Below are 12,273 nucleotides of genomic sequence, written 5' to 3'. Positions count from 1 at the left end.
CCTATCCCCGAACATCTCAATGGTGATTGATTACATCAAAACAAAGCGACATCATGGGGGAGGGGTTCCCTTCCCACACTTCCATTTGGACAAACAGGGAGAAGGGTGCTGGCCATTTTTCAAGACCGTATAAAGAAAAATAACCTGCTAAGGAAGTGACAGTACATAATCTTTATTCTATAAAGAACATACAAATAGGCCTTAGTCCGTGATTGCCTTAAATAAAAACTTTCACTGAGCAGCTCCAAGAGCTGGTGCTGCTGATTCAGTAGCCGGAGACAACATGATCGAAGCTCTCGATTCTTTGACTGAGAATCTGAGTTGGGCTCAGAGGCAGGTTGCAGACTGCTCTGGGCAGGGGAGGCTGGGTCACTTGCTAGGCTGGCCCTGGAGGGCAGAGCTGCACCGAGGGGCTGCTTCACCACAGCCTCCGGGGCTGGGAATTTCCATGGAGATGCCGCTAAGTCAGGCCAGCCCAAGGATGGCTCTCATCACAGGACCCCGCTCTGCTGTGGCTGCTGGCCGGGCTTGTTCTGTACCCCAAAACAACCAAACAATAATTTTTTTTTAAAAATTGGAGCAGTGCTTGGGGGCTCCGTGGAAGTAGAGACAGGATGTGTGGATTCAGATTGGCCTCAGACACTTTGTAGCTGTGTGACTGTGAGCAAGTCATTTAACGCCCATCACCTGAACCCAGGGCACAAACAAGCCTAGCAACTTGGCCATCTTGTAGTCCATCAGCTGGGTTTTGAGGCAACAGGACAGACAGAAGCTGCCTGCCTGGGCTATCATGCTTATTGGGGTCTAAGGGCAGCGGGAAGCCAAGAGCCCCATGTCTGTAAAGGGCCGCCGCTGCCATACCATTACCTTTCTGAATCCTTTGCGCTCTTCCCAAGGAGACGGCTTTATTCTGGGGCCAGCCTGCCTTTCGGTGTCTCTGGGACCTCAGAGCTCGACTGGGGTGGATCTGCCTCAGGCTCCAGAGGGAGGGAAGGAGGCTTTGCAAACTGAGATGATGCTCCTGCACCTAGTTAATGGAGGAGACAGTTCCAGTCTCAGTCCCCTCCCGTGCCCACCCCTCAGAGTCAGTTAACTAAACAATCTGTAGAAGAAAATGAGGCTCGCAGGTGGATTAACAAATGAAGGGCCCAGGGCTTTCTCAGCAAGAGGACGGATTCTGTTTTCGTGCCAGGAGAAAGGGCTTTACTTAGGCGAGCATCAGCTGAAAAAGCTTCCCAGCCTGGATGGCTGGAGTTAGGCTGTCAGGGAGCCATTTCCACAGTACTTCCAAACCACACATATCCAAGATGCCAATAATCCAGTAATGACTAAAGGTCTAATCCTGGATTTCATTATTTGCCTAAAAAATCAAATACCAATTTGTCAACTCGGTGGGTTTCTTCAGGAGAGTTTTATTGATATTTGCTGTATAAGAAGTTGTCATAAACCTGGTACAAAAGTGAAATCCCCAACAGCATGCACAGGCTACTCACCTATAGGGAGCTGCATGGTTTTCCCAAACCCGGCTGCAGAAGACATGGCTTGTCCTAGAGCTTGGTTGGAACCCAAGGGCTGTTGGAAATTGGATGATCTGTTGGCTGAAGTTGTTCGATGCTTTGATTTGGGATCTTTAGCTGGTTTAGTCCAGACCAATGCTTCTCCAACTTGCAGAGCTGCACCCATTTTCTGAGCCATCTCCACCATCTTGTCCACCCAAGAAAAGAAACAATCTCAAGCAAGCCTGGCCCTGAAGGGACTCAGTGTACACTAGATTTTTGTAAGAGAAGGACTAGTACTAAGTAATACCACTTGAGAGCTGGAAATGCCTTGTACATGGATTTATTAGTCACGCCTCATGAAAGAAAATCTGCGTCCACTTTAGCAATAGACAAAACAAAATCAAGGACTTCAAAGGCTGGTGAAATTGGGGAGAAGGCAAGAAAAATCAAGAAACTCCAACTAGTACAAAATGGACGTCACTTATTGTTTAAGACAAGCATGGAAATACTGCTCATTAGAATTGGGGGAAAGATTAGGGAGGCTCTTTGCCTTGGTTTTTAAAGGATGGTACAATTTTAAGAGAATGGTATATATGAAACCCAGCAGTCTAGTGTGCTGGAACATAGAGCATGCAGAGTAGTATAAAATCAGGATGGCAACCAAGCTGAAGAATTTGAACTCCAGAGATCTAGGCAGTTATTGAAGGGTCTTGAATATAGAAGTGACCCAATAAGCACTATAAATCAGGAAGCCTCATATGGTAGTGATGGGAAAAGATGGAGAGATCAGGCAAGTGAGTAGAGGGGAAAGGCAGAAAGAGGAAGACTGGTAATACAGCTATAAAAATAATTACAATAGATGAAACAAGAACAGAGTACATCTGGAGTGATAGCATCGAGTAAGCACAGAAGGGGCAGGATCATGAAATTTTGAAGATAATATAACAACCTTTTCTAGTGGTTAAGGAGAAACAAAAAGCAGAGACCACCAAGATCTTTTTTTATCCTTTTATTTTTTTCCAATACACCTAGAAACAATTTTTTAAACAATGATTTTCTGACATTTTATGATTCAAATTTTCTCCCTCTCTTCCTCCTTTTGTGAGATGGTAAAAAATCTGGTACAGGTTATTTCAGTGTTGTCATGCAATGTATATTTCCATATTCCTCATGTTATAAAAGAAGACATGGAAGAAAAAAACTGATGAAGGAAATAAAGTGAAAAATAGTTATGGTCTGATCTGTATCCAGACTTTGATAGTTCCTTCTATGGCTGTGGATAGCATTTTTCATCATGAGTCCCTTGGGGTTATCTTGGGACCTTGCATTGCTGGTAATAGTTTAGTCCTTCATGGTTGGTCGTCATTATATTTCTTTTATTATCTACAATATGCTCCTGGTTCTGCTGATTTCACTTTGCATCACTTCATATAATTCTTTGCAAGTTTTTCTGAAATCATCCTGTTGGTTTCTTATTGCACAATTGTATTCCATTATAACGATATACTACAACTTGTTTAGCCGTTCCTCACTTGATTGACATCCCCTTAGTTTCCAGTTCTTTGCCACTACATAAAGCTCTTATGAATATTTTATTTTTTCTTCAATTTATTTCAGATATAGACCTTGTAATGTATTGGTAGGTAAAAGGTTATGCAAACATAGTGCTATGGCCCTTTGGAGAATGGTTCCAGATTGCTCTCCAGAATTAGCCCACAACTCCACCAATAGTGTATTAGTGTCCCAATTTCCCCACATCTCCATCATTAATCATTTTCCTTTTTTATCACATAAGCCAATCTGATAGGTATGAGGTAGTAGCTCAAGAGTTTCCTTAATTTGCATTTCTCTAAACAGTAGTGATTTGTAGCATTTTTTCATCACTATAGTTTTGATTTCTTCATCTGAGAACTGCCTGCTCATATCCTTTGACTATCAATTGGGAAAAGTCTTAAATTCTTACAAATGACCCACTTCTCTATATACTTTGAGAAATTAGGCCTTTGTAAACCACCCTTAATATAAACATTTTTTCCCAGTTTGCTCTTTCCTTTCTAATCTTGGTTGCATTGGTTTTCTTTGTGCAAACCCTTTAAAATGTAATGTAGTCAGTTACCTATTTTACATATCGTAATGTTCTATTTTGGTCACATAATCTTTCCTTATCCAAAGGTTTGACAGGTACACTTTTGTGCTTCCCTAATTTGTTTTTGGTTTTACCCTTTATTTCTAGATCATATAACCATTTTTATTTTATCCTGGTATATGGTGTGAGACGTTGGTTTCTGCCAATTTTTGTCAGGTTTTTCTGAGAGTTCTCCCAGAACTTTGGGTTTGGAGCATACTAGATTACTATGGTCATTTACTATTGTGTGTTAATTAACTAATCTATTCCATTGATCCACTACTCTATTCCTTAGCCAGTTCTAGATTATTTTGGTAATTGCTTTATAATACAGTTTGAAATCTAGTATGGCTAGGCTTCCTTTCTTCATATTTTTTTCCACTAATTCCCTTGATATTCTTGACTTTTTGTTCTTCCAAATGAGTTTCATCCTTTTCTCTAACTATAAGAAATAATTTTGGGGTCGTCTAATTGATATGGCACTGAAGGAGAAGGAGAATCATCATTGTTATTATATTGGCTTGGGCCTACTCATGAGCAATTAATGTTTTTTCAGTTGTTTAGGTCTGACCTTATTTTGTGAAAAGTGTTTTGTAATTGTGTTCATATAGTTTCTGGTTCATATTGTTTTGGTTAAGTAAGACTGACCTCCTTTCCCCCAGCTATTTTATATTGTCTCCAGTTATTTTGAATGAATTTCTCTAACTCTAGCTACTGGACTTTGCCAATGACTTATTGAAATGCTGATGATTTATGTGGACTTATTTTATGTCCTGCAACTTTGCTTATGTTGTTAACTGTTTTGATTAGTTTTTTTGGTTGATTCTCTGGGATTCTCCATATATACCATCATATCATCTTCAAGGAGTGCTTTGTTTCCTCAATGCTTATTCTAATTCCCTCAATTTCTTTTTCTTCTCTAATTGCTGTAGCTAGTATTTTCAGTACAATATTGAGGTGATGTGAATCTTTGCTTCACCCCTAATCTTACTGGGAAGGCTTCCAGTTTATCCCTATGAAAGATAATACTTGTTGATAGTTTTAGGCAGATGCCATTTAAGGAAAGCTCCATTTATGCCCATGTTTTAAGTTTTGATAAGGAATGGATGTATTTTGTCAAAAGCTTTTTATGCATCTAGTGAGATGACTATATGATTTTTGTTGGAATTTTGATTGATACGGTCAATTATGTTGATGGTTGTCCTAATATTAAATCATCCCTACATTCTTGGTATAAAATCCACCTGATCATGGTATTGATCCTTGTGATATTTTGCTGTAATCTCCATACTTGTACTTTAAATTTTTGCATCAATATTTTTAGATTGACTGATCAGTAGTTTTCCTTCTCTATTTTGGCTTTTTCTGGTTAAGGTATCAGCACCACATGTGTGTCATAAAATGAATTTGGCAGAATTCCTTCTTCAACTATTTTTATTTTTATTTTATTTTATTTTTAAACCTTTACCTTTACCTTCTGCCTTGGAATCAATACTATGTATCGGTTCCAAGGCAGAAGAGTGGTAAGGGCTAGGCAATGGGGGTTAAGTGACTTGCCCAGAATCACAAAGCTGGGAAGTGTCTGAGACCAGATTTAAACATAGGACCTCCCATCTCTAGGCATGGCTCTCAATCCACTAAGCTACCAAGCTGCCTCCTCTTCAACTATTTTTAAACAGTTTATGTAGTCCTGGAATTTACTGTTTGATTGTTTCATAGAATTCATTTGTGGATCCATCTGGCCCTGAGGATTTTTTCTTGATGGTCTGTTCAATTTCTTTCTCTGAGATAAAATTGATTTAGCATTCTATTACAAATCTGGGCAATTTATATTTCTTTAAATATTCATCTGTCTCACTTAGACTGTCAGATTTATTGGCATATAGTTGGGTAATTTCTAATAATTGCTTTAATTTCTTCCTAATTGGTTGAGAATACATTTTCCATTTTTTGATACTGATAATTTGATTTACTTTATCTAAATCAAATTAACCAATGGTTTCTCTATTTTATTTTTTCCTAAAACCAGCTCCTTACCGGTGGTTTTCACTCAATTTTATCAATATCTCCTTTGATTTTTAAGATTTACAATTTGGTGTTTAATTGGGGATTGTTAATTTGTTCTAGGTTTTTTTAATTGGGGATTTTAAATTTGTCCTTCTAGTGTTTTTTTTCCCATAGAATGTCCAATTCATCAATCTGTTCTTTTTTCATTTTATTGATGTAAGCATTCAGAGATAAGAGTTTCCCCTATGTACTGCTTTAGCTGCATCCCATACATTTTGGTATGTTGCTCCTCCATTGTCATTCTCTTTAATGAAATTATTGGTTGTTTTTATGATTTGTTCTTTGACCCACTCTTCAGGATAAAATTTAGCTTCCAAATAATTTTTTTTGTATTTCTGCTTCCTTTTGCTGAATTTAATTTTTATTACACATGGTCTTATAGGGATGCATTTAATATTTCTGCTTTTCTACATTTAACTGTGAGATTTTTATTCCCTATGTCTGTGATGATGAACCTAAGAGAAGGTGCCAAAGATAGCATGTAGCATACTCTCTGTGGGCGTGCAGCTTCCCCCAGAGTTTGTTATTAGAAAGGCAGAGAGACTCAGGAAGAGCTACTCTCCTCCCCACTCCACTGCACCTGATGACATTTTCTCACATTCCCCACCCCTCCTCCCACCAGCCAATGGGAGCACAAAGGGGTGGGAAGCTCACAAGAGGCAGAGCTGAAGGAAAGCAGAGCAGTTGGGCTACTCCCCTCTCTACACTTACTGAGGACATTCCTGACTTCACCCACCCCTCCACCCAACATCCCAATGGGAACATTTTGCATGTCCTCCCCTGGGTGGGGTGTGGCAAGCCCAGCATGGGAAGGGGGGGGGGAACAGAACGTGGTCTCTAAAAGATTCAGTTATCACTGCCCTATATTGTATGATCAGTTTTTGTTAAGATGCTATGTACTGCTGAGAAAAAAAACTATATCCCTATTCTATTCCCATTTTCTTCCTCATCAGTCTAGCCTATCAGACCTTAAAATTTTTTTATTTCCCTATTTAACTTCTCATTAATTTTTGGTTGGATTTCTCTGTTCCTGAGAAGGATAGGTTGAGGTCCTCTACTAATATAGTTTTACTATTTTTTCCTGCAACTCATGTAAGTTTTTTAGGAATTTGGATCCTTTATCATCTGGTACATACACATTTAGCACTGACATTGTTTTGTTGTCTGATACCCTTTATCTAGATGTAATTTCTTTCCTTATTTCTTTTAATTAGATCAATTTTTACTTTTGCTTTATCTGAAATCACAATTGCTACCTCTATTCCTTTTTAACTTTAGCTGAAGCATAATAAATTCTACTCCAACCCCTTACCTTTACTCTGTGTCTCTCCTTGCTTTAAATGTGTTTCTTGTAAACAGCATGTTGTGGGGTTCTATTTGTTAATACACTTTGCTATCCTCAATTTTGTGGATGCATTCATCCCATTTACATTCACAGTTATGATTACTATGCTTCTCTCCATCTTATTTCCCTTTTCTTTATCCTTATATCTCCTTTCAACCCTTTATTGTTCAAAATGATTTGCTTCTAACCACCAATTCACTCTCCCTTTTTTCTGTTCCCTTTCTTTTATTTCCTCATCCCTTCTAGTTCCCTGTAGGGTAAGATGGGTTTCTATAGCCAAGTGTGAATATTATTCCTGCTTTGAACTAATTCTGTTGAGAGTAAAGTTCATGTATTGCCCCATCTTCTCCACTGTATCAACTCTTATGTGTCTCTTTCTTTGAGATAATTTATCCTCTTCTGTCTCTCCTTTTTCTTCTCCCAGTCCTTCTCCTTATTTATTTATTCAGGATATCATCCCATCCTATTCAACTTACTCCCTTCCTTTTGTCCTCTTTCTCACTGTCCTAATAATAAAAGCTCTTAAGTATTTTGATTTCTTTAAATATCCTAAGTGTCTCTAGTATCATAGATATCTTCAGTATCTTAATTTCACAGGGTAGGTGATTCTTGGGTTGTAATCCTAGATCAGTGATGGCAAGCCTTTGTGAATCTTAAAACTGCTCAGACTCTACTTTAGAAAATTTGATTAAGCTATTCCCCATTTTTAACAATGGAGGTACATGTTCAGGAATGTTTGGGAACTTTAAAATTACTCTACCCTACTCAGACAGTGCCTGAGGGGAAGATAAAGTTGCAAACTCCTGATTGAACAATGAAGAGTCCCCAACTCATACTTATAGTGAAGCCAAAACCTTAAGCTAGGTGGCCTATTTTTAGATCTAATACAAAAGGGTGCTAAGAACCTATAAAGGTTAAATTAGTCACTAAAAGGTCAAGCAACTTACAAAAGGCAAGCTTAACAAAAGAGGTGTGAAGTTTTTAATCTTACCAGAGAAGGTAAGAACCAAAGAAGATGAGAACTAAGAATAGGCAGTCCTGGGAAAAAGCATCTACTGTGATTGGTAGATGTGAAAATTTAGGGGAGGTGACACAAGAGAAAATTTCTTTAAAAGGAGAAGGATTGAACTCAGTTGAGGGGTTCAGGAGTTCAGTGGAGGACTGGAGCTTGCTTGAGACGATCTTGTGGTGAGTGATAAATACTGACTCACTCTCCCTTAGGCCCTTTCTACTATGTTCTCTTCTGACTCTCTCTCTCCTTCCCTTAATTCCTTAATTTGTATTAATTAAAATCTCCATAAAACCCAGGTGACTTGGGTATTTTCATATTTGGGAATTTTCCCAGGACAACCACTTAATTTTAGATTTTAAATTAAGACACTAAAAATTATCTTTACAGTTTGGCTGAAACCTTTAGTGTGTGGCCTTCACAATTTTTAACCTTTACAGTATTGGCAATTCACAGTCTTGGCAAACCACATTTTCTTGGTTACACCTTTTAGAGACAAAGTGCCCAAACTGCAATCCTCAAGCTGTATGTGAACCCCACCCCTTACTCCAGATAGGGGAAGAGAAGAAGCCCTCCTATTGGATTGCTGGGCAGAGGGATGGGTCATGTAAAAATGTCCTTAGGCATGTGTGGAGAGGCGAAAGAGAGCACATGTGCCATAGGTTCACCAACACAATCTTAGATCATTTGCCCTTTAGAATATAATATTACACACATTCCAGTCCTTTAATGTAGAAGTTATTAGAGTCTATGTAATCCTGACTTGGGTTCCACAATACTTAAATTGGTCCCTTCTGGCTGCTCGTAGCACTTTTTCCTTGACCTAAGCATCTTTTAAGATGTTTATTTTGGGGCCTCTTTTGGTGATGATTGGCAGATTCTCTCCATTTCTATTTTCCCCTCTTGTTCAAGGATATTAGGTCAGCTGATGTATGGTGTCTAGGTTCTGTTTTTGCTCATGACATTCAGAAATTCCACTGATTCTTAGATTATTTCTTCTGGGTCTATTTTCCAGGTCAGTTGTTTTTCAAGTAAGATATTTCCAATTTCTTTTTTTCTTCTTCATTCTTTCAATTTTGTTTGCTTCCCACTTTTTAATGGAGTGATTAGCTTCTATTTTCCCAATTCTAATTTTTAGAAGTTATTTTCTCCCTTGAGCTTTTGTGTTTCCTTTTCCATTTGGCCAATTCTCTTTTAAAAATTTTGTTTCTTCTGTTTGTTTTTGAACTTCCTTTTTCATCTGGCCCATTCTAGTCTTTAGAAAGCTGTTTTCTTTAGTGGTTTTTTTCTTGCCTCTTTCCATTTGGCACATTCTAGTTTTTTTCTTCATTGAATTTTCCCCCAACTGTTGACTATAAATTCTCTTATTTGATTTTTAAACTTCTTTTCAAGTTCTTTCAGGGGTTCTTTGGGGGTCTGACACTTTTTTTTGCATGTCTGGATCCATAATTTTATTAATGCAGGGAACTCACAGCATGGAGTGTCCCTTCACCAACACCTGCTTTTTTAAAAATTATTTTTAATATTTTATTTGATCATTTCCAAGCATTATTCATTAAAGACATAGATCATTTTCTTTTCCTCTCCCCCACCCCCCATAGCCGACGCGTAAATCCACTGGGCATTACATGTTTTCTTGATATGAACCCATTGCTATGTTGATGATATTTGCATTAGAGTGTTCATTTAGAGTCTCTCCTCTGTCATGTCCCCTCAACTGCTGTATTCAGGCTGTTGCTTTTCCTCAGTGTTTCTACTCCCACAGTTTATCCTCTGCTTATGAATGGTGTTTTTTTCTCCTAGATCCCTGCAGATTGTTCAGGGACATTACACCGCCACTAATGGAGAAGTCCATTACATTCGATTATACCACAGTGTATTAGTCTCTGTGTACAATGTTCTCCTGGTTCTGCTCCTCTCGCTCTGCATCACTTCCTGGAGGTTGTTCCAGTCTCCATGGAATTTCTCCACTTTATTATTCCTTTGAGCACAATAGTATTCCATCACCAACATATACCACAGTTTGTTCAGCCATTCCCCAATTGATGGGCATCCCCTCGTTTTCCAGTTTTTGGCCACCACAAAGAGCGCAGCTATGAATATTTTTGTACAAGTCTTTTTGTCCATTATCTCTTTGGGGTACAGACCCAGCAGTGCTATGGCTGGATCAAAGGGTAGACATTCTTTTGTCGCCCTTTGGGCATAATTCAAAATTGCCCTCCAGAATGGTTGGATCAATTCACAACTCCACCAGCAATGAATTAATGAGGGTCTGACACTCTTCACACTTGACTTTGAGGTTTCATGTTTCTATTTTGGCTTTGTTGTACTCTTCTGAATTTGCATTTTGATTATCCCTGTCACTAAAGCAACTCTCCAAGGTCAAGTTGTTTTTTTGCCTTTTATTCACATTTCCTTTTTTTTTGTCACCTTATCTATGTTTTAAGTTCTGCTTTGCTCCTGGAGTAGAGTTCTAAGCTTGTAGTGTAGTCTGCTTTGGTGCCAATGCCTCTGGGTCTCACAGTGTGCACCTGGGGTGGGAGGGTGGCTGGGTTCACTTCCTGTGGGAAGGCTTGCAGATATTTTGTATAGGTGGGTTCCGCTTTCCTTGCTACTGGTTCCTTTGGAGTCTCACAAGGTGAGCTGGTCTCTGCTCTGCCAATATTGTTTCCTAGGGTGGTTCAGTAGACTAGTCCTGCCTATACCTGTTCAGTGGGCTGGTCCTGCCTGTACCTTTTCTTGGGCTGTGTTTGGGGGATTGGTCCTACTGGTACCTTTCCTCAAATGTGCTTGATGTGATGGTCCAATCATTATCGTTTCCCAGCCACACTCAGTGAGGCAGTCCTACTGTTACCTTTTCTTAAGACAGTGTTTCATAGGCTGGTCATGCCTTTCCCTTTCCCTAGGCCAGGTACAATGGGCTGGTCCCCACTCTGCTGGTTCCCCAGTGTTATAGGAACTGGCTGAGCTACTCCCTCTTCACATCCTGATGAGACAGGCCCCTCCTGCTTTTCTTAAGTGTTTTTTTTTCTTTTTTGTACGTGTGGATGTTTAGAGATAGGTATGGGCAAATTAGAACATTCCTTACTCTGCCATCTTGACTCCCAGAAGTAGAAGGCCAACCAAAATTTTAAAAATGGAGGTGGATAAATTATAAGGCCACTAGTTGTAGGGGAGAGGTTTTGGGACATGTTCAATTTAAAGTTCAGCCAGGATGTGCAGGCAAGTAAATTGTAGGCAGTAAGAAAGGTATGTCTAGAGATCTAAGAGGAGAAAGTGTGACACATACTTTAGGTGGTAATCTGCTTTGAGGAAGTAGCTAACAACATGGAAGATAATGAAACTGCCAAAGAAGAAAATGTAGAGAAAGAAAAGAGACCTATAAAGAGGACTTTAGAGAACACCAATATTAAAGAATCAGGAAGGACGGGGGGCAGGGAGTTAAAAAGGAAAGTAAAGAACAAAGAAAAAACAAAGGAAAAAGAATATGTCCAGATGAAGGGTAGGATGGTAGCAAACTCCCTAGAAGCCAAGAAGGATAAGGACTAAGGAAAAGCCACTGGTTTCATCTATAAAGGGATTACTGGTGATCTTTGACAAAGCAATTCTAGGAGTAGTAGTAGGGACAGAAAGCAGATGGTAAGGAATTGAGGAATAAGTGAGAGGTGATAGGAAAGGAAAGCTTCAGACTACTTAAAAGAAGTTTGTCAAAGAAAAGTAGTAAAAGTGATTATAGCGGGGGCAGCTGGGTGGCTCAGTGGATTGAGAGTCAGGACTAGAGATGGGAGATCCTGGGTTCAAATCTGGCCTCAGCCACTTCCTAGCTGTGTGACCCTGGGCAAGTCACTTAACCCCCATTGGCTAGCCCTTGCCACTCTTCTGCCTTGGGGCCAATAAACAGCATTGACGCTAAGACGGAAGGTAAGGGTTTTTAAAAAAAAGTGATTATAGCTCTATGAGCCAACAGATAACATGTGAATTTCCTGAGACAGGAAAGACATGAGAAAGTTTATAAGTAAATGGAATAGAAGAGGTCAAAGATGCATAAAAGAAATATATTGCTTAAGCAAGGTTCTGGAAAGAGGGAGCAGATAATCATAAGGAAACTGGTAAAGGTACCAGCCTTGGCAATAGGTGGCCTAGTGGATAGTATTTGGCCTAGAGTTGGGAAGACCTAGGCACTTTCTACCTTTATGACCCTGGGGAAGCCTGTTTGCCTCAGTTTCTT

At 39.3% G+C, this 12,273-nt stretch overlaps 1 protein-coding gene across 7 annotated transcripts in view; it reads right to left on the bottom strand.

The window, feature by feature from the left end:
* Positions 1-156: 156 nt before the first annotated feature.
* Positions 157-12,273, bottom strand: part of BBS4 (Bardet-Biedl syndrome 4) — an 82,003-nt gene continuing 69,886 nt past the window's right edge. For all 7 annotated transcript variants that reach the window (XM_007478117.2, XM_056798287.1, XM_056798294.1 and 4 more), the window contains 3 exons: positions 1,494-1,704; positions 868-1,027; positions 157-533 (listed from right to left, as the gene is read on the bottom strand). In XM_007478117.2, coding sequence (XP_007478179.1) covers positions 906-1,027; positions 1,494-1,704 — 333 coding nt within the window. In that variant the 3' untranslated portion in view covers positions 157-533; positions 868-905. The remainder of the gene's footprint in view (positions 534-867; positions 1,028-1,493; positions 1,705-12,273) is intronic.

Source organism: Monodelphis domestica, chromosome 1 (genome assembly GCF_027887165.1).
Source record: "Monodelphis domestica isolate mMonDom1 chromosome 1, mMonDom1.pri, whole genome shotgun sequence".
NCBI lineage: Eukaryota > Metazoa > Chordata > Mammalia > Didelphimorphia > Didelphidae > Monodelphis > Monodelphis domestica.
The sequence above is the reverse complement of the archived record's forward strand: the minus strand, read 5'-3'. Positions and strand labels throughout refer to the sequence as shown.